The 26,234-nt window shown below is 42.6% G+C and overlaps 3 protein-coding genes across 10 annotated transcripts in view; 2 read left to right on the forward strand and 1 right to left on the reverse strand.

The window, feature by feature from the left end:
* The window catches only part of tmem71 (transmembrane protein 71), a 15,640-nt gene extending 14,625 nt beyond the window's left edge, over nt 1-1,015 (forward strand). For both annotated transcript variants that reach the window (XR_003270314.2, XR_003270315.2), the window contains exon 13: nt 12-1,015. The gene's annotated coding sequence lies outside the window, so the exon portion shown is untranslated. The remainder of the gene's footprint in view (nt 1-11) is intronic.
* LOC113010747 (uncharacterized) lies at nt 669-20,582 on the reverse strand. Its single transcript, XM_080293009.1, has 11 exons — nt 20,118-20,582; nt 18,849-18,964; nt 18,084-18,210; nt 15,011-15,848; nt 11,328-11,814; nt 10,320-10,380; nt 8,275-9,219; nt 5,322-5,678; nt 4,046-4,143; nt 3,884-3,965; nt 669-3,723 (listed from the first exon to the last, which is right to left on the reverse strand). The coding sequence occupies exons 1-11, from the start codon at nt 20,377-20,379 to the stop codon at nt 2,897-2,899; spliced, it is 4,200 nt and encodes a 1,399-aa protein (XP_080149135.1). The 5' UTR covers nt 20,380-20,582; the 3' UTR covers nt 669-2,896.
* Nucleotides 20,583-20,727: 145 nt separating this feature from the next.
* Nucleotides 20,728-26,234, forward strand: part of dnaaf11 (dynein axonemal assembly factor 11) — a 42,211-nt gene continuing 36,704 nt past the window's right edge. The window contains exons 1-4 of one of the 7 annotated variants that reach the window (XM_080292820.1): nt 20,728-21,195; nt 22,395-22,562; nt 25,792-25,869; nt 25,971-26,143. In XM_080292820.1, coding sequence (XP_080148946.1) covers nt 21,186-21,195; nt 22,395-22,562; nt 25,792-25,869; nt 25,971-26,143 — 429 coding nt within the window. In that variant the 5' untranslated portion in view covers nt 20,728-21,185. The remainder of the gene's footprint in view (nt 21,196-22,394; nt 22,563-25,791; nt 25,870-25,970; nt 26,144-26,234) is intronic. The other 6 variants (XM_080292821.1, XM_026149264.2, XM_026149262.2 and 3 more) reach the window with 6 other exon arrangements.

The following is a 26,234-nucleotide window of genomic DNA, read 5'->3' on the forward strand; positions in this document are numbered from 1 at the left end:
GGCTCCAACAGGAAGTGGCCATAAGCTGCAGCTTCTCAGCAAAACATGCAAAACTTGGGGATCATGTGATGGTCCCATTGGCAGCTTCTGAAAGTGATTCAGGCTTTTTAGTTTTTGTTAATGATTTTTGTTTTTGTTAATAAAAAAAAAAAAAAAAAAAAAAGATTACATCGATGGTGAATGAACTCAAATTTCTTCAGTATCACTGGCTGGACCTTCACCATGCAGCGAGCCTGAAATCCTAATCAAACAAGCTGCTACCTTAAGGTGAAGGTAGTGTTAATATAGTCAAAACTTTGTGCTTTATCTTTTTTGGCTCTCAATGGGACCAAAATGTATTAAAAAAACTAATAATATTGTGCTGAATTCAGTACAAGTTTAAACTAGTTAAGAAAACCAAAACCTGGTCAGGAAAGCGTTTGAGGGCACAGAACGTGGAAGCAACCAGCCACACGAATCGCACCCAGTCGGCCATTAGAAGGAACACCAGACTGAAGCGCTCCTTCTACGGCTTCACTTTTCAGACCTACATCTTATCACCTGGAAGTAGAGGAAGGAAAAAGAAAATAAACCTGACTCAGTCTCTCCACTTTTGTCATGTTAAAACTGAGACGCCTAAAGGATCAAATTTCAAGTGATCAGAATAGTTTAAAACAAAAACAAAGCACTCTGATTTTAGCAGCTGCTTTTATTAAAAATGATAAAAAAGAAAAAGGAAGTTCGTTCACGTTTCTTCAGTTACACGTCAGTCACAATGAAACTCGATGTACAGTCATAAACATTTGTTACCTTCACACAACCACAGGCTAGTTTCACACATGAACGTTGTATAAAACACCTGCTACTGAAAAACCACAAGACTTGTGAAGGATTATTTTCGGTCCCTGCCCGGTGACACCATGACCAGTGAAATTTGAAACAGGAAGTAGAGGTTCTCTTCCACTTATTCTTATCAGAGGGTGGAGCCTATCCCAGCTGCCACAGAAAGCTCACCAACCTGACACGTAGCTAACACAGAGACACAGAGAACCATTGACATTCACAGCTATGGGCTCTTTAGATTCCCCCAATAACTGAACGTCTTTGGATTGTTGGGGGAAGCCACACAGAAAGCTCAGGTGTTGGAGCTGATCTCAGGATCTGTAGTCTCTTTAATCGCTCACATACAAGTTCAGGGAAAGACTATTGTTTACTTGGCCTGTTGTATCTAAACTTCACTCAACAGTCGGCGACCTCTGGTCGTCACATCGGCCCACATGGGCGGCAGTTTAGAGATGGAGGTGAGGAGCTCCACCTAGATCTACTGTTCCTACATCTGAGGAGGTTCAGGACACAATCGGCATGCCTCCTCGGCACCTCCCCTTGGAGGATTTCCAATCCCATATTGGTGACGATAGATCCAGAGGAAATCAGAAATGCACTTGATATTTATCCTGGGAGCGTCTCAGGAAGAGCTGGAAACCATTGCTGGAGAAACAGAAGTCTAGAAAAGTCTCAGGTGCCCTCCTGAGCTTGCTACCACTTCAACTTCACATGAGACAGTGGGATGGATGTTTTCTTCAATGTAAATGTTTAATGGAAATTTTAAGATTTAGTTTAAACGAGTTCCCAGCCCAGACAGGAGGCTGTGGCGCCCACTTTGAATTCACTTGTTAAAACAGTTTTGAGTTTAAATCAAACACCACCATCCACTAAAAACGTTTCCCCTACACTTCAAAAGTCTTTTTCCCCTCATGGAAGTTTCATTGGCTGTTACCTTTTTCCATAGAGTTCAGTTCAGGATCTTTTGAGGAGTTCTTTCTCTGCAGATGTGACCACACTTCAGTATCCATCCTCTTTATCCAAACAGAGCTGTTAGCTTTGGATTTTAGTGGATTTGCTTTGTTTTTACTGGCAAAGTGCAACAGCTCCTCGGGCTTTATTTGGGTTCAGCAACTTTACAAAGACTGAAACTACTGAAAGTACGATTACATTTTGGTTTTAGGTTAGTAAGCATGGACACAGTTAACTGAAGCCGAGTTTTAATTGAACATGACAACCTTGACGCCCAAGACAAATACCTGATGGACACAAAGCCCTTTCTTGCCTTCCTTCTGTTACCTGGGTCAAAGGTCAAAGTTTAGACAGAGAACCAGATGCCTCCAGCTCTTCTGGGGGGACACTGAGGATGTCCCCAGCCAACCTGCTGCTGCAAGGCTCTTAACAAAAAGACAGCACATTACACCAGTTTAATTCTCAGTATACTGGCTTCCAGTTCAAACTCGTAGTGCTGACTTCTAACATCGTGACGCTGCTGCCGACATCTCCGGTCTTTTAGAACACCACGCTCCCTCTCGCAGCCTGAGATCATCTAATCAAAGGATGTTGGTAGTCCCACCAACACATTTAAAGACCACGGGAGTCAGATCTCAGAGCGGTGGCCCCCAGGATGTGGAGCGCTTTGCCTCCATCTTTACGTTGCCTTGATTGTATTTATTCTTTTAAACAGCAGCTAAAGACTCATTTATTTAGACTGGCTTTTAACTAGATTTGTGCTGTATGATCGATTGTGTTGTTTTATGTACATAGTTCTTACCTGGTGAAGAGTGCTATATAAAGTTATTATTAATATTAAGACCTAATCTGTCCAGGTGTCTCCTCACCTGGGAAGAAGACCAGACTAAGAGCGACTCCGAAGTCTGATTAAAACTGGAAGCAGTGGCTTGAAATCGAGCCGATCCCCGGCGGCCACACTGTCTGCTGCCATATGTTCCAATGAAACACGTGAAAACGTTTGCAGGTGATCCAAGAACATCTGTTTTGTGTTCAAACATACACGATACACATTTTTACAGTAGGTCACGTGTTTGTGAGAATACCTCACTGCAGATATCTGCAATGCCGCTTCTCCCAGCTGTCACTGCACGGCGCCAAACCGTTTCTCTCCTGCATGGAGAGTGATGTGGCGCCGCAGGTGGCTGCCTGATATGAATATCTTGTTGCAGTACGAACACCTGAACTGTTTGCAGTCTGTGTGGACGGTCATGTGGACCTTCAGCGATCCCGACTGGGCAAAACGTTTGCCGCAGTGGACGCAGCCGTAGCGTTTCTCGCCCGTGTGGACGCTCTGGTGGCGTTTGAGGTTGCTGGAGTCTGAGAAGCGTTTACCGCAGAGCGCACAGACGAACGGTTTCTCGCCGGTGTGGACCCTCATGTGGGTTTTGAGGTTCTTGAGGCAGGCGAGCTTTTTCCCGCAGCAGTTACAGACGAACGACTTTCCCCCGCCATCCTCGCCTCTGTGGCTTGCCGCTCTGCTGATGGCATCCTGTCTCCACCCGCCCCTTCGGATGAAGGAGCGATGTTCTCCTGGTGTCTCCTTCCTAACAGGAAGCTCGTCTGCAGGCACCGCCCTCTGCTGGCTGCTCTGGAAACCTGCAGGTCGCTCTGCTGCAGACAGACTCACCTTGCTGTGCGGGAATGTGAAGCTGCCACCTGAATTGGACGCCGATGAGCAGCCGGCCTCCGCTCCCAGAGGATTTTGGGTGGTGTGGGAGCCATGCTGAAGCTGTGGCTCAAATATCAAACAGTCGTAACTGCTGGTTTCTGACCTCTGGGTGTTCTGGACAGAGGTGGAGGTAGAGCTGACTTCCCCGCTCGTCCACGAGATGCCACCATCGTTTGCTACTTCCTGTTTGATTGCAGCTTCTGCCTCCACCTGTCCCTCTTCATTATGACAGAAGCCTTCTGGAGATAAAAGGAAAGCAGAAAGAGTTTTAGCCTCTTACACAGCTTAAACTGGACACCATAGGGTTTAGATCTGTCCTGTATGAGCCAGCTACAAACTAAAAAGACTACACTGAGTCAAACAGGAAGAAAAAGGCTCTCTTCAGGTTCTTATACTTACTGTCCGGCTCAGACTGGGACCAGGATACGCAGTCATCGTCCTCCACTTTGATCACAGCAGCTGTGGTAGCATCTGCAGGCTGCTGGAATTGGAGGAGAGAGGTTAAAAATGAAGAGTGAGGGAGGAAATCCTGCTAATGCTCCTCCCACCTTTTCTACTCACCGTACTCTGTGTGGTTTCCTGTCTCGGCTCTGCAGGTGAGTTGTGGTCTCTGCACTGAGGCATCGCCTGATTCGACACTCTGGACAAGACTACCTCACCTGCAGGAGGGGAGTGAGGACGGCGTTTAAAGTTCTGAATCATGTACAGCTGTAAATGTTATTTTTTTTCTGTGCATTGCTGCGATTTTATTGTCCTTTATGTCCTTTTTCTTCTGCAAATTGATCTACATCAGTTCTTTAAAAACCCTGGACAGTCTGAGGTGTTGGATGGATTAAAACAATGCGCCAGATGTGTTCGACTGGGTTTTGGGTCCAGCGAGCGTGGGACCAGTCAATGATATCAATTCCTTCATCTTCCAGGAAGCGCCTGCATACTCATCGCATGAGGCCGGGGATTGTCGTGCACCAGGAGGAACCCAGGACCCGCTACTTCAGTACAGGTTGTGACAGCGGGTCCAAGGATTGCATCCCGTTACCTAGCAGCAGTCAGGGTGCCGTTGGCTAGCCAGTAGACATCTGTGCATCCCTCAATGCCTCCCATCACTGACCTACCACCAAATTTTGGCACGATGTCTCCACACCTTTTCACGTCTATCACGTGTGCTCAGGGTGAGCCTGCCCTCGTTTGTGGAAAGCACAGGGCGCCAGCAGGGGATCTGCCAAATCAGGTATTCTATGGCTGATGCCAATCAAGCTTCACAGTGCTGGGCAATAAACACAGAAGAGGAACTCAGGCCCTCAGGCTACCCACGTAAGGTCTGCTTCGGATTGCTTGGTAAGAGACATTCACACTAGTGGCCTGCTGGCAGTTCTCATTCTGTTCCTCCTTACACAAAGGAGAAGATACTGGTTCTGCTGATGGTTTAAGGTTCCTACTGCCCTGTCCAGCTCTCCTAGAGTCTCCTTCATGCTCTTGAGACAGGGCTGGGAGACACACCAAAACTGCTGGCAATGGCACGTATTAATGTGCCAGTCTGGAGGTGTTTTACTTCCTGTGCAAACTCTGCAGGTAGGGCACGGGAATCGCCTCATACTATCAGAAGTGCTACTGACCTCTAAAACTAATGGAAAGAGTCAGAAAAATTAATAAACATAAAACATTTCTTTTTGTACTCTGTTGTTTATTTCATTGACACCAAAGCAGCTGGAAATGATTAACAACTGTTACCAAACTGACCGCATCAATTAATCGAGTTCATGCTGCACTCTGGTCAAAAAGTTTTCCTTTCGTTTTTACAGTGTAGTTGCTGTGAATTTAGAAGTTAACGGTCGGTTACCTGTCGCGGTCGCGTTCCTCTTCAGTTCGGCTCGTGCGCGGCCGCTCGCGTGGAGCACCGCGCTGCCGCTGGCGGTAACCGCGGCTCGCAGTGCGGTCGCTCGGGCGGCCCGCAGCTCCATGAGGCGCAGTTTCCTCCGCAGCACCTCATTTTCTTTGCGACTCCGCGAGATCTCCAGCTGCAACACCGAGTAGCCGCTGTCCACGAGCTCGCAGATCTCCGCCACGGCCGTGTTGGCCAGCACCTCCATGATGGAGGCGAGCTGCGCGTGGAAGGTGGCCGCGGGGGACATTGTCCAATCCAGCGCGTGCGTGTATCTGAAGCAGAACAATCCACACCGCGGGCTCGAGACAGGACCTTAGACTCCACCGTTAGCTTACCTGAATGTAGCCGCTCACCTGATGTGCGCTCTCCGATACAGACCAGGAAGTGATGGCGGGGGCTGGAATTAATCCACAGTGCGCATGTGCAAAGTATCCTTTTACTGTTTCAAGCAAATTTCAGGTATGAAAACGTCCCAATAACTCCTCGTTTGATTGTCCTTCTTAGGGAGATGAAACCTGTATCAACTCACGTTTATATTTCATTTTAACATTTATTTTATTTGTTGTTTTTGTGAGTCTCTTGTTCGTTATAAAAAGAAGAAAAAAAAAAGAAATATATGATGTTTTTCTACCAGAGCCTTTTTGCTCCGGTACCCCCGTCCCCATTTTAATAAGCGTGTCTAACCATCAAATGCAAATGAATATAGTAATTATTTAAGAGTAAAAGCTATATTAAACAAATACATGTGTGAAAATGTGATTTTAAAAACAAGCTTTTCCGTATAAAATCACAAAATCAAACCAAATCAACCAGTAGTCTAATTTCCTGCTCACTGATAAAGCCATAAATATTGCCAATATTTAGTCCTACAAATTGTTTTTCCAAAGAAGAAGGAAAAAACAAAACAAGCGATAACGAGGTTCTCAAGCCAGAAATGGTTAGTACTGAGAAGTTCTCTGGATTTAAAAACCTAATTATACTTTGTTTAAAAATTAGTTTTAATGTGAGAAAATTAAGTCAGACTTTGAAGAAATGACACGTTGTGTATTGTGTTGCAGAGATATCGACTCAAACTGAACTGTACTTTCATGTGGCATCACTTTGTACCTCAACATTGTGCCTGAAGCCAGTGAACTTTTATTTAACCAGGTAATGAAATCATATTCTTATTTACAATGACAGTCTGGAAAAACCACACAAACATTGCACCTGGTTGTGAAGGCTTTTGATAGTTTCTGCAAATCCTGATCTACATTGAACAAACGAATTATTATTTACACATGAAATAAGATGCAAAACACTTTTTAACCATTTTATTACCCAAACATTAGACAAACTGTCATTCAACATAAACCGTATCAACAATACTTTCTGTGAAACAACTTCCAATATGTGCAGTAGACTTTGTAACAGCACAGCTTTTAACTGATGAACATGATGCTCTTATTTTAGCTAAAAAGCCTAAAAATGTGTGTAACAGCTTCCTGGAACCTTTTTCTTTTGTCCAACAAACGCAGAAATGTTAACAAGAAAACAGAAAATTATGAACTTAGAAACCCTAAACATCATAACTGTTTAAATTATTCAGAATGAGACGTTTTTTATCTGTTTGGGTGTTGCTGCACGTGCAGATGTAGCTACATGTCAAGAGATTTGCTTGGTAATACTATTGATTCATGTAAACACATTAATCAATACAAACCTGGCTTATGGATGAGCACATGTAACGTGTCTTATGATTCTTGTTAGAAAGGTTTCTTTCTGTGTCGCTCACGTGTCCTGTTCATGTCTGTTAAAATAACTCAAATTGTCAGTATTTAAGGTAAAAGGAGCTGAACATAGTGATGTGGTAACAATTTAAGCAGCTTTTAGGGTTAACAAAAAAAAAAGAAAAAAGGATTTCGGAGTAAATTTCAGAGTACAAGGAAAAATTGCAGTTCCTCTGATGTCCACCGGAGGCTACTTCAGGTGGACATCAGGCTGCAGTTACCGTAGCAGCTGTAAACATGTTTTGATGTTTACAGGCTGCTATGGTAACTGCTACAAATATGGTTCTAGTCTCTTTTGACAGTTTGAAGACTAAGAGCAGCATGGGGGGGTGAAATATTTCAAATCTGTTAAGGCTTTAAGTTAAGGACGAGGACAGTGTTACAAGATGGATGTAGCTGACGTGACTTCACCTGTTCATAGAGTCGTCTAGCAAACTCATGTCCTGGATAATTTTTAGAATGATCCAAATTTAGAAAACTAACTAGGGTTCATTGAAAATGAGCGACTGGGCCTATAAGTCATTAGGGATGTCTTTACAGAGGTCAGGTCACAGGGCAGTTTCCACACAGACTTCTACAGGACCAGGCAGCTACCGCCCCCTGGTGGCATCTTAAAAATGCAGGTTAAGGCACTTCTGCATTAGCTGATAACTTTGCACGCTACCCTATAATCTAAATATGGTCACTTCTAGTTTCAAAAAGCGGAGCCTGTAGTGATGGCACAGTGTCCATGGTCCATCTTTTATATACAGTCCCAGTACCATCACGGCCAATTCATGTCTGTAGCGACTGCCAGGCTTTTTCTTATGCACAAGAGACGTCACCCGAAATAAAGACAACAGGGCTGATATAAATAAAATATCTTAACTGGTTTTTACAGGCAGTTTTTAGAGATAAGATGCATCAGATTCAGTAGCTGAACGACATGTGGGCCAATCACAGAGTGACACAGACACGTGAAGCACGTTAGATAAACTATGGACAGATTTGATCTCTTATGTTTTGAGATGTTAGAGTGAAAGAATAAAAGATGATAAATTTAAGTAATAATTTAAGTTATAAAAATAGTCATATTAGCTGATGGATGCAGCTCGAGCACAAAATAAATGTTTTTTAAATGTTCGTAAAAACCAGCATTTAGGGGTCGCTCGGGACGTTTGGGTGACACTTCTTCATGTGCAACTTGAGGCTATATTTGACGATGAAGCTCCGGGAGCAGAGCCTGCACGCGTATGGCCGCTCGCCCGTGTGAACGCTCAGGTGCGACTTCAGGTGAGCCGACTGGGTGAACTTCTTGCCGCACTGCTCACAGCTGAACGGCCTCTCGCCCGTGTGGATGCGCATGTGGACCTCCAGGTTCTGCGACGTGGCGTACGTCTTGTTGCAGAGGGAGCACGCGAAACGCTTCCCTCTGCCTCCTGCGCTCGGCTGCCCGTTGCAGAGCTGCGGCCGCCCTGCCTGGTCCCTGTATAGGGCAAAGTTCATGACATCACCGCCGTCTTCGTACTCGAAGGCAGAGCTGCTGGCTTCGGACAGCTGGCAGTCTGTGGGGGTCGAGCCGGAGACGCTGAGCACCTTCAGTCCAAAGGCGTCGCCATCCGTGTTTCCGTCTTGGTGAAACGCAGTAAAAGTAATTTGACCCTTTGACTGTTTGGGCCACCCTGGGTCGACAGTCAGATCGAGGTCTGCTTGGTTTGACGGAGACTCGATCAGAGCGCCGCTGCTAAAATAAACCGGCCTGTTGGCGTTCGAAGGAACCAGCGAGCACTCCTGAACCAGATGAATGTCGGGGTCCATCTGTGACGAGTACGACCCAGCAGATTCGCCAGGTTCCATCTCGACCTCGTCGTCAAGCTGCTCGGAACCCCCCGGCTCACGATCGGGAGAGTCCAGAGTGTAGACGGACACGGTCTTCTGCGTCCCTGCTGTCAGGTCGGATGTTTTCTGTGCCAGCTGCTCAGACGATGACCTATTCTCGGACTCCAAGCTTTCACGCCAGCGCCGCTTTGTGCGCCGGCTGATGGGAGTCGACGTGATGCCCTCTCTGGCTGCAGGCGCCACCCCATCAGCTGTTAACTTAGTACCTAAGAAATTACATAAAAGAAAGAAAGAATCATTAAAGTTTTCATGATAAGATTCAATGCTGTGAAATGTTGAGCATCAGAACAACACGTTCTCATCCCAAAACCTAACATACAACAATATGTTACGCTTTCGGAAACATGAGAACTGTTTGGAATGAATCTACACATGTACACTTTTTTTTACTTTCTCATCATGAATCACTTTAGAAAACACCATCTAACAAGATTAAGGTTGTGGTTAGGTTTAGGGCTGGAATACACGGCTGGAACGTGTGTTACCACCGGGAGCTTCATTCTGTTGGATTGGATCCACAATCCGACACGTATCACGGGAACGCTCCTATGGGACACCTCGGGACAAATTGTCGGTATGCTACACGTTGGGAATGAGAACGATCTCATCAGGACAAATTAGATGAATATCAGCTGTGGATGATGAGCCCGGAGTATTCTTGATGTTGTTGATGATGTGCCGTTTTTCTTTTTTTTGTAAGTATTATTTATTTTTCTAATTTAATGATTTTTCTCCCTGAGAATGACATTTTTATTTTTAGAAAGTTAAGAAATCACTCATGCCTTAACTTACAAAGAAAGACTCCCATCCTCGTTCTCACAGTGCCAAATCCAGCTCATTAATCTAACACTGATATCAGAGCAGTGCATGGTGTAAACTGATACATGTCATACATTTTAAAGGAGACACAGGAAAATGAAAGGAGAGAAAGAAGTGAAGTGACCACATGTCACTCCTTAATTCTTTTTTTCCTAATAGAGCATTATAGAAACCCGTAGCCATGACGACTACACTCAGCTTTTATTTAGAATAGAGATGGTTGGTAATTTATTGATGTGTTTCTTTACTAATGATTGTTTGTTCCCTGTGGTGCGTTCAGAGTCGAGTGCAGCAGATTTTTTATTACTTTGGAATTCAATTTTGAAGTTTGGGTGTAAATAGCCGTAATGCTACAGCTCTGCAGAAAGTTATTTTACAGAGACGTTTCTGTTTTTTTCTCTCTGTTTTAAATCGTTCTGGAGCATGAACACAACCTTAATCATTGTTAATAAACACACAAAAGATTTGCTGCAGGTCGTTTACTCACCTTCCTCAAAGACGTCGTTACTGTCCGAGTCCTCATCTTTAATCAGCACCACTTCTGGAAGCTGCAGACGCCACAGAACACAAAAAACAACGTTAAAAGGAGACGATTAAAATACTGTTTTTATAGAAACACAAACTAAAGAAGAATAAATGTTTCTGGACTCCTGATTGGCTGACTTATCATTGAAATTAATTTAAACTTCAGTATCTCATATCTTCAGTTAACGATCATGCTCTCTCTCAAACTGCCCTCAGGTTTCTAAAACAAAACCAGCTTCAGGCCTGATGACAAAACAAACACATCAGGCTGCACTGAGCATGTGCAGAGATAAGACCATTTTCTCCTTTTGTTTGGAAAAGAAAATTTGATGGCATAAACCTGTTTGTAAAAGTGAAATTAAATCTGAGGAAAACGATTCTGTACTGATTAACTGTAAGGATGAACTCGAGGTTTATACATTTTGGTTTTAATTCAAGTGAAATAAATGAAAACTTTTAAACTAGTTTTAACTTTAAATTATTTCCAAAACTATTCTGATTATTACTGCAGTAATTAATAACTATCAGATTTGATAAATTAGCCTCATTTCAGAGAATTTTCAGATCTTGGGCGATTTAAAAAGGCCACACGTTGTAAATATCTTCCATTTATTGTCAGATTAGATAAAACATTGAGTTAAATATTTAAGCATTGGCACACAATATCAATAAATTAAACGATCATCTGAATTGTTTTGAATACTGATTGCAGATTGATTCAGTTCATTTTATTAGTCATTATTGTTTATAACAAATACATATATTTGTGATTACATACACGTGTTTGTATGTTTCCGGGACATTTCTTAGGTAATTATGTCATTCAGACAAAATGTTATTTATTCCGTTTTGTGAGCTGACTGTATTACACTTCCGGCTCCAACCTGCGGTTGTTATCATTGTTATTGTTGCTCTCTGATGTCGGCCTGTTCCCGGGCTTCAGGTTGATTCAGACCGGCGGAGTGCTCACCTCCTCCCGCACCGCTCCAGCCGCGGCTCCTCGTCCGTCACCTTCCCGCTGCTGCTGCGTTGTTCCCGACTGCTGCGTAGCCTCCGCCGCCGGTGAGACCTCCGGTCCCTCCGCATCCGCAGCCTCCCCTCCTCCTCCTCCCCCGCTGCTCCCCCGGACCACGATTGACTCGATGAGGTGTAGCTTCTTCTTCAGGTCCTCGTTCTCCTTGTGGCTCCGGGTGATCTCCAGTTGCAGCACCGCATAGCCTTCATCCACCACCTCGCAGATCTCCGCCACCGCCGCTTTGGTCAGCGCGGCCATGATGACGGAGAGCTGCTCGTGGAGAGCTTTGCTGCTTAAACCGGACATCCCGACGAACCAACGGAATCCGAACCCGAACCGGACCACACGGAGCCGCAAGGTGGGCGCAATGGAGCCGCGAGCGGAACCTGTTTGGACTTTCAACCGTCGGCAAGAGAAAAAAGAGAAAACGGTTCCTGCAACACTTCACTTCCGGAACAACACCGCTGCCTTCAGAATAAGAGCCTGTTGTTATCCACAGAACTACATTAAGAACACCGTCAGTGAGCGACTGCTAACGGCAAGAAAACAGAACAGAGCATGCGTAATTAAACAGCGCTAAGAGTTTAATGTAAAAATAGGAAAAAAGTGCGTTTTCAGGCGGTTAAAATAGTACAAGTGAAAAGGTTTAAATAAATAAGAAAAAACTGTCTATAATGGTAACTATGAAAAGTGCAGATTAAATAAAATAATAAAACCATTATTTGTAATAATAATAATAATGTAATTGTAATAATGTAAAGCTAAGTCGGTAGGAAAAGGAAAATATATAATAGACTTTTTAAAAAAAATCAGATAGTAAATTGGACAAAATCATCATCAAAACATTAAAAAAATAGATAAAATTCTTTTGAAATAACAAAAATGTAAAATGACACTGACACAAACTCATAAAAATAGAATAACTAACTATAAATATAAAGATTCAAAGTAAAACTGGAAAATGTATGAACTCAAACTATAAGATCTAATAGAAGAGGCTGGATTTTAATAATCTTTCATTTATTGTACCATTCCTTTCTTTCTTATACTTTATTCAATTACCTTAGTTTGTTGTGCTTTTGTATTAATATTTTAGTCTTTAGACATGTTCATGAAGACTCTGCTTTTCATCCAAGAGGCCTCTTCAGTTCTAAGATAACTGGCTGTGTTTCCCGGGTGTTTAACCCCTCGTCGGTTCCCTGCCCTTCAAGGTTTCCCTGAGGGTGACCTGTTGAGCGTCCACCCTACCATCATGCTGAGGTCACCTGAGGCAAGATGTGAGCGCGGGTTGATGATTCAGCTGTACAGCTGCATTTAAAGGAGGAAGCCAGCGTTCACATTTTGCAGTTTGAGAGAGGAGTGAAGGAGGTCAAGTGTCCACTGTGATCCACCATCACTGAACGGGATTGGTCGCTTAGGACATCGGCTCTCAGGACACGACAAGCATTTCCTCAGGTGACCTCAACAGCTCAGGACTCCGAGTGTATTTGGGCTGACCCTATCCTCAGTGGCTGAGAACCTACAGATGTATTTATATTGTTTATCATTTTGTTATTTTTCACTTGTGTAAATATGAGAAAGAATAGAAGCCAATTAAGATTCAAGTAAATGCAATATAAATAGAACAGGACTGTAAACATAAACAAACTGATATTCTGTTTGCTGTTCAGATCCTTGAAGCATTTTGAAAACTAATGATAATTATTAGTTTTATTATTATTCACTGTGTGAATAATTTAAAGACAGATTCTGGTTGTTTTTATTAGAAACTGCAGGCTGAGCTGTGGAGCTGTCAGTTTGAACGGAGAGCACGGTTCAGACTCCAAACACACAACAAAGACAAGACGCTGCCTGAGGAAACGCTGTCCTCTGATTGGCTGCCAGGTGTCGCATCAAAAAGCAGAACTCCAGGTGTGTTAACCTGCAGGTAAATCAAGGATCGTTTAGTTTTCCTAAAGTAATGAAGGCAAAATTAAATCACAATGAAATGATTTATTTGACCTTTTACTTACATTTATCTCAATTTTGACTTTTTAATGTTTTTATTAAATGTTTGTAATATTCTTAACATTATTTACTGTTTCACGTCTCAGCTTCATTTTGGTTTTATCGTTTTTAATGGTGAAATTCTTCACTTTTAACATCTCATCATTTTCATCTAATGTAAATGTGTCATTATATTTTTTAAACTATCTTTTGATTTACTTTTTAATCTCATCATGCTTTTACGTAATACTCACATCTTATTTTGAAAAACAGAATTTTTATGTTTTCACTTTTTAAAAAAAGAATTTTCTCATTATTTTATCATCTTTAATTTATTCTCAATTTCAAAACAATCTTTTACAAAGTTTCATAATTTAGACATTTTAAGACAAATAATGATAACTTTGTAGTTTTTTTATGTTAAACTGAACTTTTTTCTTGTCATAATTTTGACATTTTTCTCTAATATTTAATGTTCTCAGAATCTAGAATTGAAAGTTTTTCTCACATTTCAGATGCTTTTTGCATAATTTTGACATCTTATAATTGAACTTCTTTTCTGTGCTCACATTGACTTTTAATATTCTTATAATTTATACTTTATACATATTTTTATAACTGGAAATAATAAGTTTTTCTAGTCTCACTGACCCCTCAAAGCACTTGAAAATTGAATTATTTTCTAATTTTAACACATTATTATACATTATAAACTTATATTAAGTTATGAGATCAGACTGAGAATTCCTAATCGATCGACTGAACTAAACAGCAACTGTATTTTTGTGGTTCTTTCTCTGATGGATCTTTTTTATGTCCACCTTAAAACACAGTCGTTAACAGATGACCATCACGTCCAAAATATGAATTTTCTTGCTTCCCTCAGATTTTGCACCTGAAACACGAGCAAAGCAAAGAAAATGATCAATGTGAGAGCGCACACTTTTATTTCCAGATATACGCCAAACAAAAAATATTCACATGCTCCATCCAAACGCCGGTTTCTTCAGTTTTTGAGCTTGAAAACAATCAAAGGGAACCTGGAAACAGGGCCGTGTTTGTTTGTAAGAAATGAAGGATCGGGTCAGGTCAGAGGGCCTCATTTAATACAGAGGCAGATGGTTACAAACAGGTAAGGCCTGAAAGACAACAGCAGTCAGAGCTACTGATCAGGTCTGTTCACCGAGCAGCCACGACATTAGAACCAGCTCGTGCTGCCACAGGTGCAGCGGGTGGAGGTCCTCAGTGTTTTGTTGGTTTTGTGGAACTTTAAGAAGAGTTTGCAGACAGAAGTGGACGACGACAGAGTGAAGAAGCAGGTATGAAGTGGATAAGTTAGATTTTGACGGTGACTGATCCACAGTGAACAGTTCCAGGGTTTCTCCAGTGTTTCCTTTGTTTTTACTCTTTTGCTTGGCTCCTCCCATGTTGTTCCTCCACCTTCAGGCTGGTCAGATGGCAACAATTATTCTCGTTTCTAGAAATGTGCTGCGAGCTGAACATCCACTGTAATCCGACCGCACACGATGTTATTTATTCAGGGAAGCCTGTTAGGAGTGTTTAATGTTTTGGCTGATCAGTGGATATAAAATCAGTTTCCAATCAAATGTCTTAGAACTGAGTAACAGCAGCGAGTTCTCTGGTAACCAGGTTAAAAGGCCGCGACCGCCTGCTCGCCTTGATGGTGCTTCTGCTGGTGGATCCTCAGGTTCTGCTTCCCGGCGAATCTCTTCCCGCAGTGCTCGCAGGCGAACGGCCGCTCCCCGGTGTGCACGCTCTGGTGCGTCTTTAGGTGACCCGACTGTGTGAAGCGCTTCCCGCACTGAGCGCAGCTGTACGGCCGCTCACCGGTGTGGACGCGCACGTGCGTCTCCAGACTCCGGGAGGACGTGAAGCACTTGCCGCAGTAGCTGCAGACGAAGCGGCGGTCCCTGCTGTAGCGGTTGAGCTCTAGAGCGTCCAGCCTGGAGCCACCAAGCGCCAGCGCCAAAGGGAAACCGCCGGCATTTAAGTCAGACTGTTTGTCCATGAGCGTGGGACGCTGGTCCGGTTTCAGGTACGGCCGGTGAGGGACGGGCACCATGCTCGGCAGGCCCTGATTGGTCCATGATGAGCACAGATCTAGCTCTGAGTCAAAGGGCAGTGAACTAATCAGGGAGACGCCACGCTTCAGCTCCGAGGTCCCGGGCAGCGAGGCCGGACTTCCTCCTGACTCAAGCAGGAACGACTTCCTGCTGTGAGCCACAGACACAACGCGGTCTTCCGACTCGGACGCCAAGTCAAACACGATGTCCGAGGAGCAGCTTTCGACGCCCCCTGCGGGCCGCGGGGAACCGGGCGTGCTGCGGGACTCGTGATGCGCGAGTTGCTCTGAGACCGCGTTATTATTCTGGTCCCACGGCCGAAGGTCGGCGCAGGTTGTGTTTGAGATCCTCAACCGAGACGCGCCCTGCTCACTGTCCTCCGTCTCTGACGTCGGCACCTCGGTCCCTGCAGACACACAGAGGAAAACTGAAGTTCAAACGGAGCAGGTCAGGAATCTCTTCTTCCTCTTTTATTGTGATTTTGTTTTTTAATGTGACAGAAACAAAAACAGCTGTTTTTCCTGCACGTGGTCTACCACATGCTTTTATTTTGAAATTATACTTTCTCATGTATTATTACCACAGATAGTTTAAAGCCTGAGGGCTTCAGCTTGACTGCAAAAAAACAAGAGGTGATGAGGAGGGGCGGGTCTGACGGTGGAATCATGCTCATTGGCTAATAACTTGTGACTGACAGGTTACAGATCATTTTGAAACATGACCAAGATTTTTAAAACTTTTTTTTTTTTTATTCAGAATGAGCCAAAATGAGAGAGCACATAAACTCAGCTGCAAGATGCTTACAGAGGTCAGAGTTGTTTTCTTCAACAGCACCAGAAATCTTGTTGCAACCACATCTATCGCCACCTGGTGGCCTTCAGACAGAACGCAAGTTTAAGGCGCTTCCATACTGACCTTATTTTTTATGTTCTATACCAGGGCTCGGCAACCTGCGGCTCTTTAGTCCTTACAGTGCGGCTGCGCGTGGTTTATAAATTAGAAGTATTTAGCTGAAGTGTGTTTTATTTATGTTAGTTCTTTGTTAACTTGTAGTTCTAAATTGGAAGATTATTGTGATATTGAAATATAAAAATAAAATTATATTCTATTATTTTTTTCATCACTCAAAATAAGCGTCACACTCGCGGAAGCCGGTGTACCCGCTGAAACGCCGTGCATTTATCGAGACTTTCAACCCCAGGCAGGCCAATTATGGATCTTGGATCCACATTATGTCAGCAGCTGTTCTCCACCGTGAACTATGTTAAAAACAAACAGCGCTCACGCCTCACAGACGACAGCTTACAGTCCTGTAAAGATGAAAGTGACTTCGTACAGCCCCGATCTGCAGACGCTGTGCGCAGAGGTTCAGGAGCAGAAGTCCCATTGTAAACATATCACGGCAGACCCGACGATGTTTGCATGAACACGCTTTTCAGCATTTCTTTATTGACCACTTTACACACACGGTTGCTGTACGCACACAGACGGCTGCAGCTTTGCAGCTCACAGCCCGACACACACCAACACAACAGCAGAGACGTTAAGGCGGCGAGGCGTGATTGCGGGTGCCGCTCAGGTGCGTCCGCCTCCCCTGCAGCGGCGCTGCAGACCACGCCCCGCCGCACACATTAACCAGGTAAAATACATATTTAGGCAGAATTTTGCAAATATCTATTTTTCCTTTTTTAGCAGCATAGTGCTTTTTTTTCCAATTATTTTTTAAAAGTCAGGCCAAGGTATGAGGATAGCGGCTCACAACAGTTTTTGTTTGCTGGATCATTTTAGTTCAGCTTTCCTTTTGTTATATTTCTTTAAGAGTTCAAAATGTGTTAATTACATAAATAACATGTAATTTTCTCTGTAGCACTTCATGGATTTCATAAGCAGCACACCTTAGTTGTTCACACAAAGCATAAAGGTAAAAAACAGTATATACAGTGTTATCTTCATTTTAGATGTCACAAAGTATTTGCGGCTCCCAGAGTTTCCGTTTGCGTGGAAATCGGGTCCACGTGGCTCTTTGGGTGTTAAAGGTTGCTGACCCCTGTTCTATACAGTCTGTGGCTGTTACTTAATACGCATATTTAAATTTCTAATTATTTAATTTATTTCATTTTCTGATCATTTTTAAATTTAGAATTTATTTAATCTACTTGTGTTTAATTTTTTTCAGCTGTAAAACAGGAATTCCCCAACTTTAGGATAAATAAAGTATATTTTATCCTTGAGGTAAAATAAATACATAAATGAAGTCTTGAAAAACAAATGAAAAAATAATTACAATTTTATTTTTCATTCATCAGAGGAAAAAAATCCCATCCATTTACTGCTGGCCTGTCCCCTCGCTCTTATTTTGAAAGTTTAAATTGAGTGGACTGCAGTTGGTTTGATCTGATTTTGTTTCTGCTGCTTTTATTTGGTGGAACTTTGCTGCTAGTTTAAAATATTCACTTATTGATTGTTTTTTTTTTACTGTAAGGATTTAACACGTGATTTTTAGCATTTTTAAAGAAGGAACTCTGTGATTGTTGCTCTTAAATAATAATGCAATTAAACTAAATCAATAGACACACTTAACATCCACACAGTGTCTCTGTGCCTCCACCTGGAATTAAATACATTTTGCTGGCTTGCTCACCGTCCTCACTGATAAGCAGCTCATCTGTTGTAGCGAGGTCAGATTCAGCTTCCTCTTTTGGTGTTTCCTCTTTTATCAGAACAACATCCTGTTCGTTTGTCTCCTCTGCAGCTGCTGTCGAACCGTCCTGACAGTTAGAAAAAGCAGAGCTGTAGTAAATGTTTGTGACAGTGACACATCTTCTGCTGTTTAGAGGAAAAAAGTCAGCGCTGTGCAGAAAACCGGCCTTCTGTCCAGAGATGTTCTTCCTGCTGTTTTGTCTTTGATGTCTCAGGGAGACGTTGTTTCCTCGTCCTCGGTCTGCTTCCTCTGATTCAGGGAGACCTGCTAAGTGTGGCCTGATTATGATGAAAGCTTTTTAGCGACTTTTCACATTCATGAAAAAAAGTTTTTTCTCTAAATATCCAAACTCATTCCATTTTCATCTTTTTATCAAAATCTGTGCAAACTCTATTACACTTTAGACCTTTTCATTATTTTTTTGGATTATTTATTTTAGAGGAAAACTTTAGTGCAGCTGATCAAACGTGGAGCTGACGTCATTTAGTTCAGCCGTTTGTTTTCAAATCATTCAGAGGGAAACAGAAAGCTTCACTGAGCTTGCTGCTAAGATTTTAATTCTAATTTGATTAAAAAACGACACTACGAGGCAAAAACGTTTCTGAAAATTAAAAAGGAAGCCCCTCCTCGTGTTGCACATTAACATCACATCGTTATTTGACTGTGATCGGGTCTGCTCAGAGCTGATGTGGTGGGAAATCTCACCTCTGCGTTTGCAGGACTCGCCTCCGCTGTCACCTCCAGCACCGCGACACGTCCACATCGTCTGAGGTTTGACGCCTTCGGCTGTTTGGCGCTGACTCCAGCGGGCGAGGCATGATCTGAGAGAATTTTAAAAAACGCCACAAACACAAAAAAAGGTCTTTAAGTGAGTCAGGAGACCGAGAAACACAAAACACAGGATCCACTCCTGTCTCCGTTTTGTGCTGATTTTAAAACTGTGAGGAATTTAAAACTTTAAAGGTTTTAAAGTCACATGACTGTGATTGAATGCTGCATCTTTCAGACCAAATATTGCACATGCACAGAACTTAAACTTAATGAATCTTTTTAAGGGATTTGAATGAGACAGCGGCTCTGTAGTTATTTATTTAATATGATGAAATATTCTTTATTTATCCCAGGAGCTGGGAACTTCTTCTAACAAAGCAGCTAAAATGTTAAACAACAGTGGAAAAGATCAATAAATCACAAATATGACAAAACAATAACAAAAAGAAGCTCAATTAAATAAAAGATGAAATAAAAGAGGTCAATAACTGAAAAAAATACAGTAAAAAAGTGAACAAACATATTTCACACTGTTTTTATAACATCTTTTATACTGGTTTATAACTGGTTCTATACTGGTCTAATTGGTTTTATAAGGCTTTATAACTGTTTATACAGGTTTCATACTAGGTTTAACTGGTTTTATTCTGGGTTTATAATGGGTTTATAACTGGTCAGCTGCTGGTTGAATCGTCAAACAGCAGCTGCCAACTCCCAACTTAGCCCCCCAAATATCAAAGTCAGTAATTTTGGTAGCGTTAAAAATAAAGTCGTTTAATGAAATCCACCTTTAAATCTCAAGATCTTTTCTGTTTTTCTAGTTATGACTCGTATTTTCTGCGTCTTTATACCATCTCTTTATTTCGGCTGATTGAAGCAGCTGGAAAGTTTGGTTCATTCAAAGTGGGACTGGTAAACGCATTACCAGTGCTTGGTTTACAGTGAAAACACCCGAATAAAGTGTACACTGAGTGCAGTCCTGACTTTGATTCATAAGCCGAATTCATACATGACTATTGGAAAATATCATGCGGAGACAGAAGTGTCTGAATCTTTGACAGGGCAGTGAAAAAACGCCTTTTAAACTGTTTTTCAATGGAGCTTGGTTCACGTCGCTCTGAAACGCGCTGTGAGCCTAGACACAGGAAGTCTCGCGCTCGAAACATCACTGACCTGCAGATGACCGAAAGCCTGAAAACTCACCCGGGGTGAAATCCAGCAGCCTCTCGCAGCCCTCCTCCTCCTCCAGCACGGCGGCGCTGCCCCGGTGACCCCGGGCGATGATGGACTCAATGAGCTCCAGTTTCCTCCGCAGCGCCTCGTTCTCCTTGTGACTGCGGGTGATCTCCAGCCGCAGCACCGCGTAGCTGTCGTCCACCAGCTCGCAGATCTCCGCCACCGCTGCTTTGGTCAGCGCCTCCATGATGGACGTCAGCTGAGAGTGAAACCCCGTATAGCTCGTCATGTTCAGCCACCGAGAAACGACACCAGCCGCCGAACCGCGAATTAAATCGACATTAACAAACACTGTGGACTCAGCAGAGGAGCGACGGCCCGCCCGTTTTCACGCTAAGAAAGGGTTTGTTTTTTTTCAAACCCGGTGAAAAATAGGATGGATGCTGCGGAGCACCGACCGTTTTTGTTTGGAGTGGATCCGTAGTCTCTTTAGCAACTTCCGCCAGAACTTTCAAAATAAAAGATCAAGATCTAGCCTCGCTAGGTTCAAGTATACATTATAAATACCAATTTCCGCTTAAATATATTACCTTTGATACAATTGTTGGATTCCTTTTCGTATTTTTAGATAATCTTTTTATTTAAATATACTTAATGTATATTTGTGTCTTTAAATATTTTAAATGTTCCAGTTTTAACAATATACATATGTCTGTACTACGATTAGATATCAACTGAAGTTGAACATAGTGCTGTAAATCATCACAGCCTTACTTTACCCAAGTAAGTAATTAACAACACGGGTTTTTTTTTGTTACAGTCGAAGAGCCTAGCAAAATGCCTCTTCAGATAATTAAAGTAACCACACTTCAAAGTTAAACAGCAGCACACATCTGAAAAGATCTCAGCATTCCTATTCGTGAATATCCGCGCCTCTGTCGTGACAGTCTTAAAGTCAGCATAGGGCAATTTCAAAAAGCACCGTCAACAATGTAACTTCATTTAGTCCGTGTGGAGTGGTGCATTTTACCACAGCACTCGAACGCAGCAGCTGCTGTTTGGTTTCCATGGCAACGGTTGGCCACAGATAGGACGATGGTTTACAGTAAGTGAAAGAAATAGAGGCAAAAATACACCATTTGTTGTTTCAATGTTCATAACTGACAGTATAACCGATTTTGTGGCCTGTCCGTGAACTTTTGTTGTTTTAAAACCCGCTTTGAACCGGTTTGTGCCCGGTATGAACTCACGGGACGGTCATGGCGGTGAAATTCAAGTTAGCATGTTGTTAGAAAACGTATTTAGTATTTCCAGTGTTAGTCTGTGTTAGTAAAAACAGTTCAGTTCTCTGAATGATTCAAAATATATATTCATATGTCTGTCAGCAGTTCGAGTATTTGTATACCGTGATAGTTTGAAGACACTTAAAGGATACTAGAAATATATTTCAGAATGAAAGTGAGTTTTTTAATTATGTTCTGGGTTTCTCAAACATCACAGGTGTATGTTTACAGGGAACTAGAGCGGGTATCAAGATTGTAATACTGGGTTTAAAGTTGATTTGGTTGCAGCTTAAATGTGTTTTTTTTAACCCTGAAAGTTTCTGATGAATCTAAAAAAAATTTAGATTTTTTTTTTAAATGAAAAAGTCCCAAATTTCAGCCCACTCTTACGTACTCTAAGGGCCTGTCAATCGTTAAATATCCATAACTCGAAGTTAAATCTTTGAATAAATTTATTATACAAAAATCAGTGGATTTTTCTTTCCAGATTTTATATGAAAAGCCCCAAACTCCTCTTTACTTTGCCTACATTGCTAAATTAAGTATAGTGTTATTTTATGGTGCTAAAAATAAGAAGTTTATTTATGTGGGACAGGATTGCTCTGAGTTTTCGTGTTTTAAAAAGTACTTTAAGTCACGTGACTTAACAGGCACGCTTTAACTCAACTTGAATTTATGAAAACAGAATTCTGTTTTTGTACATTTAAGCTTTGAACACTTTTTTGGCCATGAAAGTAAAGACATCCTAATTATTAAAAAAACGGACTATTTCAGGTCATCAGGATCCTGTTTTTAACTGACTTAAAACCATGTTTAACAACACACATGACTATTTAGTTTTATTTTTCTAATTAGCATCTACTATAAATTAGTATTGATTGAATAATTTGTGATTAGAGATTGAGTGAAGCAGGTTAAACCAGGCTGCAGCATTGATTCTCCCCAACTCCTGCTGACCTGCTGAGAAGACGTTTTTATTAGAAACGGATTCAGATGAAGTTCAAAGGAAAATCTGTTTCAGTCACAGAGGATTTGATCCGCCGGCGCGCCGAGCACAATGAGTGTGAGATCTTCTCACTGGAGGAAGTTTCTCTGCATCAGCAGGACATCGAGAGGATCGAACACCTCGACAGGTGGTGCAAGGAGCTGAGGATCCTCTACCTGCAGAACAACCTCATCCCCAGGATCGGTGAGACGGGCCTCAGTGTGGGTAGAACCCTTTGAAGGAAGAAATGACTGCATTTTAGTGTTGGCTTGGTCTATTTACTGAAATATCACCAGTTATTATGAAAGTGAGGTCATGAGAACAGTTGTGGTATTTATGTTTGGGCCACTACTACTTGGGCTGAGTTTAGCTCTTACAGGTCCAGAGTGTGTCCTCACAACAGAGGACACACTCTGGACCTGGTCATCACCCATGGGCTGTCCACCAGCGTGTCCTCTGTTGTTGACTTGGCTGTCTCTGACCACTACTGTGTGTTTTTTAACATCACCTCGGTGCGAACTGTGAGGAGGCGCTATCTAACCTCTGAAGTGGCTGCAAATTTTACCAGGGTTTTAGACGAATGCCCCCTGTGATTTTACCTGCACCCTGCGATCTGATTTTTAATCATTTCAACAGCAAACTGAAGAAAAGCCTTGACTCCATTGCTCCACTCACCACCAAAAAGATTAACGTAAAACATGTATCACCCTGGAGAAACGAAGAAGTCAAAAAACTCAAAAGAAATTGCAGGGCAGCAGAAAGGAGGTGGAGGAAAAATAAAAATGCTATCAACCATCAAATATTTTGCGAGCAACTTAAAATGTACAATAATACATTAAGGAACTCAAGAAATTCATACTTCGCCAAAATAATCAGTAAAAACAAAAATAATCCCAAGGTCCTCTTTTCCACCATAGATCATTTATTTAACCCTGATTTTTAACAGCTCCCAAAGAAGCCCCACAGACTCGCTCTGTGAGCAGTTTGCAGACCACTTCAGGGGAAAGATCAGCGCCATCAGATCTGATATTTTATCTAATCGCGATATGATTGTAAACACATCTGAGGGCTCGATTGTACCTGAGGAGACACTGGACAGCTTTGTCCTGGTTAATGCTGAGAACCTTCAGAAGGTTTTCTCCACAGTGAGACCCACCACATGTCTTTTAGATCCAATCCCTTCTTTACTCTTTAAAACACTTTATGGATTTTTTGAGGCTGAGCTTTTATACATGATGAATTGCTCTCTTCAGTTGGGTGTCTTCCCTGCTGCCTTTAAAACGGCGGTGGTGAGGCCCCTTCTGAAGAAGAGCAATTTGGATTGTAATGATTTTAATAACTACAGACCTGTATCCAACTTACCATTTTTAAGTAAAATCTTAGAAAAACTTGTTTTTACTCAGATTACTAATTTTCTCAATGATAGACAGATCCTGGAGATATTCCAGTCTGGATTTAGGGTGAACCACAGCACAGAGACGGCTCTCCTAAAGGTTTTAAATGATCTTAGATGTAACTGGGACTCCCAAAAGCTCTCAGTCCTGGTGCTACTGGATCTAAGCGCAGCCTTTGATACAGTAGACCACGCTATTCTTTTAAACAGACTGAAACACATGGTGGGCCTCTCTGGTGCTGTACACAACTGGTTCACTTCCTATCTCTCTGACAGAACTTTTATGGTGAGTATGGATACATGCTCCTCTAAGATCCATAGAATGACATGTGGTGTGCCTCAAGGGTCGGTTCTAGGCCCTGTACTTTTTAATTTGTATATGCTCCCTCTCGGCGGTGTCATCAGGAGGCATGGAGTGAACTTCCACAGTTACGCTGATGACACGCAGCTGTACATCTCCGTGTCTCCTGATGACACCAGACCAATGGATGCCCTTTTTAACTGTATCTTGGATATAAGATCTTGGATGGCAGAAAACTTTTTACAGCTTAACCAGGACAAAACTGAAGTTTTAATTGTCGGTCCTGAGGCTCAGAGAGAGAAACTCTTGTCTAAATTGGAGGCATTTTCACTATGTCCTTCGCTACAAGTGAAAAACCTGGGTGTTATTTTTGACTCTGAGCTTGGTTTTATCCCACATGTTAAACATGTAATCAAAATTGGATTTTATCATCTAAAAAATATAGCCAGAGTCCGCCCTATTCTCTCTCGGGCCAACACGGAGATGCTGATGCATGCTTTTATTACCAGTCGCATTGATTACTGTAATGCCCTGCTCTCTGGTCTTCCTAAGAAGAATATTTCAACTTTACAACTTTTGCAAAACTCGGCAGCTCGTGTGCTGACGAAGACCAGAGGGCGGGCCCACATTACACCGGTTTTAGAATCGCTGCACTGGCTCCCCGTGTGTTTCAGGATTGATTTTAAAGTTCTTTTATTGGTTTTTAAATGTCTTAATGGTCTCGGGCCTTCTTATCTCTCAGATATGCTTTTACCATACGAACCCTCGCGGACCCTGAGGTCCTCTGGTACTGGCCTTTTGATTGTCCCTAAAGTCAGGACACATACTCACGGAGAGGCAGCGTTTCAGTGGTATGGTCCTCGTCTGTGGAACAGCCTGCCGGAGGAGCTCAGGGCCGCAGAGAACGTACATGTTTTTAAGAACAGGCTCAAGACCCACCTTTTTAATTTAGCTTTTACTTAGCGTTTATTTATTTTATGCTTATTTATTCTATCCTGTTATTCTATTATTAATTTAGACTTTACCTAATATTTATTGATTTTATTCTTATTCATTTTTTAATCTTCTTACTCTATTTATATTTATATTTATATTGTATCCCGTTCTTATTTATTTTATCATTTTACCCTGTATATATCCTATTGTGTCATATCTCCAGTGTTTCCTCGGAGGGCGCTCTCTGCACCGGGGCTGTTATTGACCGTGGCTGCTGGGTCTCTGGGGTCCTCTCAGCCTGGCTGGGGGGCTCCTTTGCCTCCCTCCTGCTGTGTGCCCAGCCTGGAGGCTGCGGTCTGTGACCGGCTCCCGGTGCAGACGGCTCCCTGTTATAGTGTTTCCTCACTTGGCTCATGTGAACCCAGCCCAATTTTTACTCTTTAAGTGTGCGCGTGTGTGTATGTGTGTGTGGGGGGGGGGGGGGGGGGGGGGGGGGGGGGGGGGGGGGGGATATGTGTGTATTCACATCATTTATGTTAATGAGAGTGTGGGGAGTGAGTTGGAGGGTGGGGTGGGCTGCTTTTAACTATGTAAAGCACTTTGTGCTACATTGTTTTTTGTATGAAAAGTGCTTTATAAATAAAGATTGATTGATTGATTGATTGATAGCTGACATCAGTCAGATGTTAGATGTGTTGTCACATCATCTTACCAAGGAAAACATTCACACAGATGCTTTTGTTCTCAAAAGTCATCAGCTGCCTCTACAGGAACTTTGTGATTTTGTGTTTTTGTTCGTTTAGAAAATGTTGGCCGACTGAAGAAGCTGGAGTACTTGAATCTGGCCTTGAACAACATTGAAGTCATTGAAAACCTTGAAGGTCAGTGCATAGCGTATGTACGGGCTTTAATTCAGCGCTTGTTTTTCTGCCTGTAAACATGTAAACATGTCGCCTTTCTGTTTCCACTTCCCGCTCATCAGGCTGTGAGAGCCTGCAGAAACTGGACCTGACGGTGAACTTCGTGGGCCGCCTGAGCAGCGTGGAGTCCCTGAGACACAACATCCACCTCCGAGAGCTGTTTCTGGTGGGGAATCCCTGCACGCAGTTCGAGGGCTACAGGCAGTTTGTGGTGGCTGCACTGCCTCAGCTCAAGGTAACGTCTGAGGTGGATCCTCGTCTACATCCAGAGAGGTGGAGGCTGCTGTTATTTGTTTGGGTTTACTTATTTTTTACTTATGATTGAG

Source organism: Astatotilapia calliptera, chromosome 18 (genome assembly GCF_964374335.1).
Source record: "Astatotilapia calliptera chromosome 18, fAstCal68.1, whole genome shotgun sequence".
Taxonomy (NCBI): Eukaryota; Metazoa; Chordata; class Actinopteri; order Cichliformes; family Cichlidae; genus Astatotilapia; species Astatotilapia calliptera.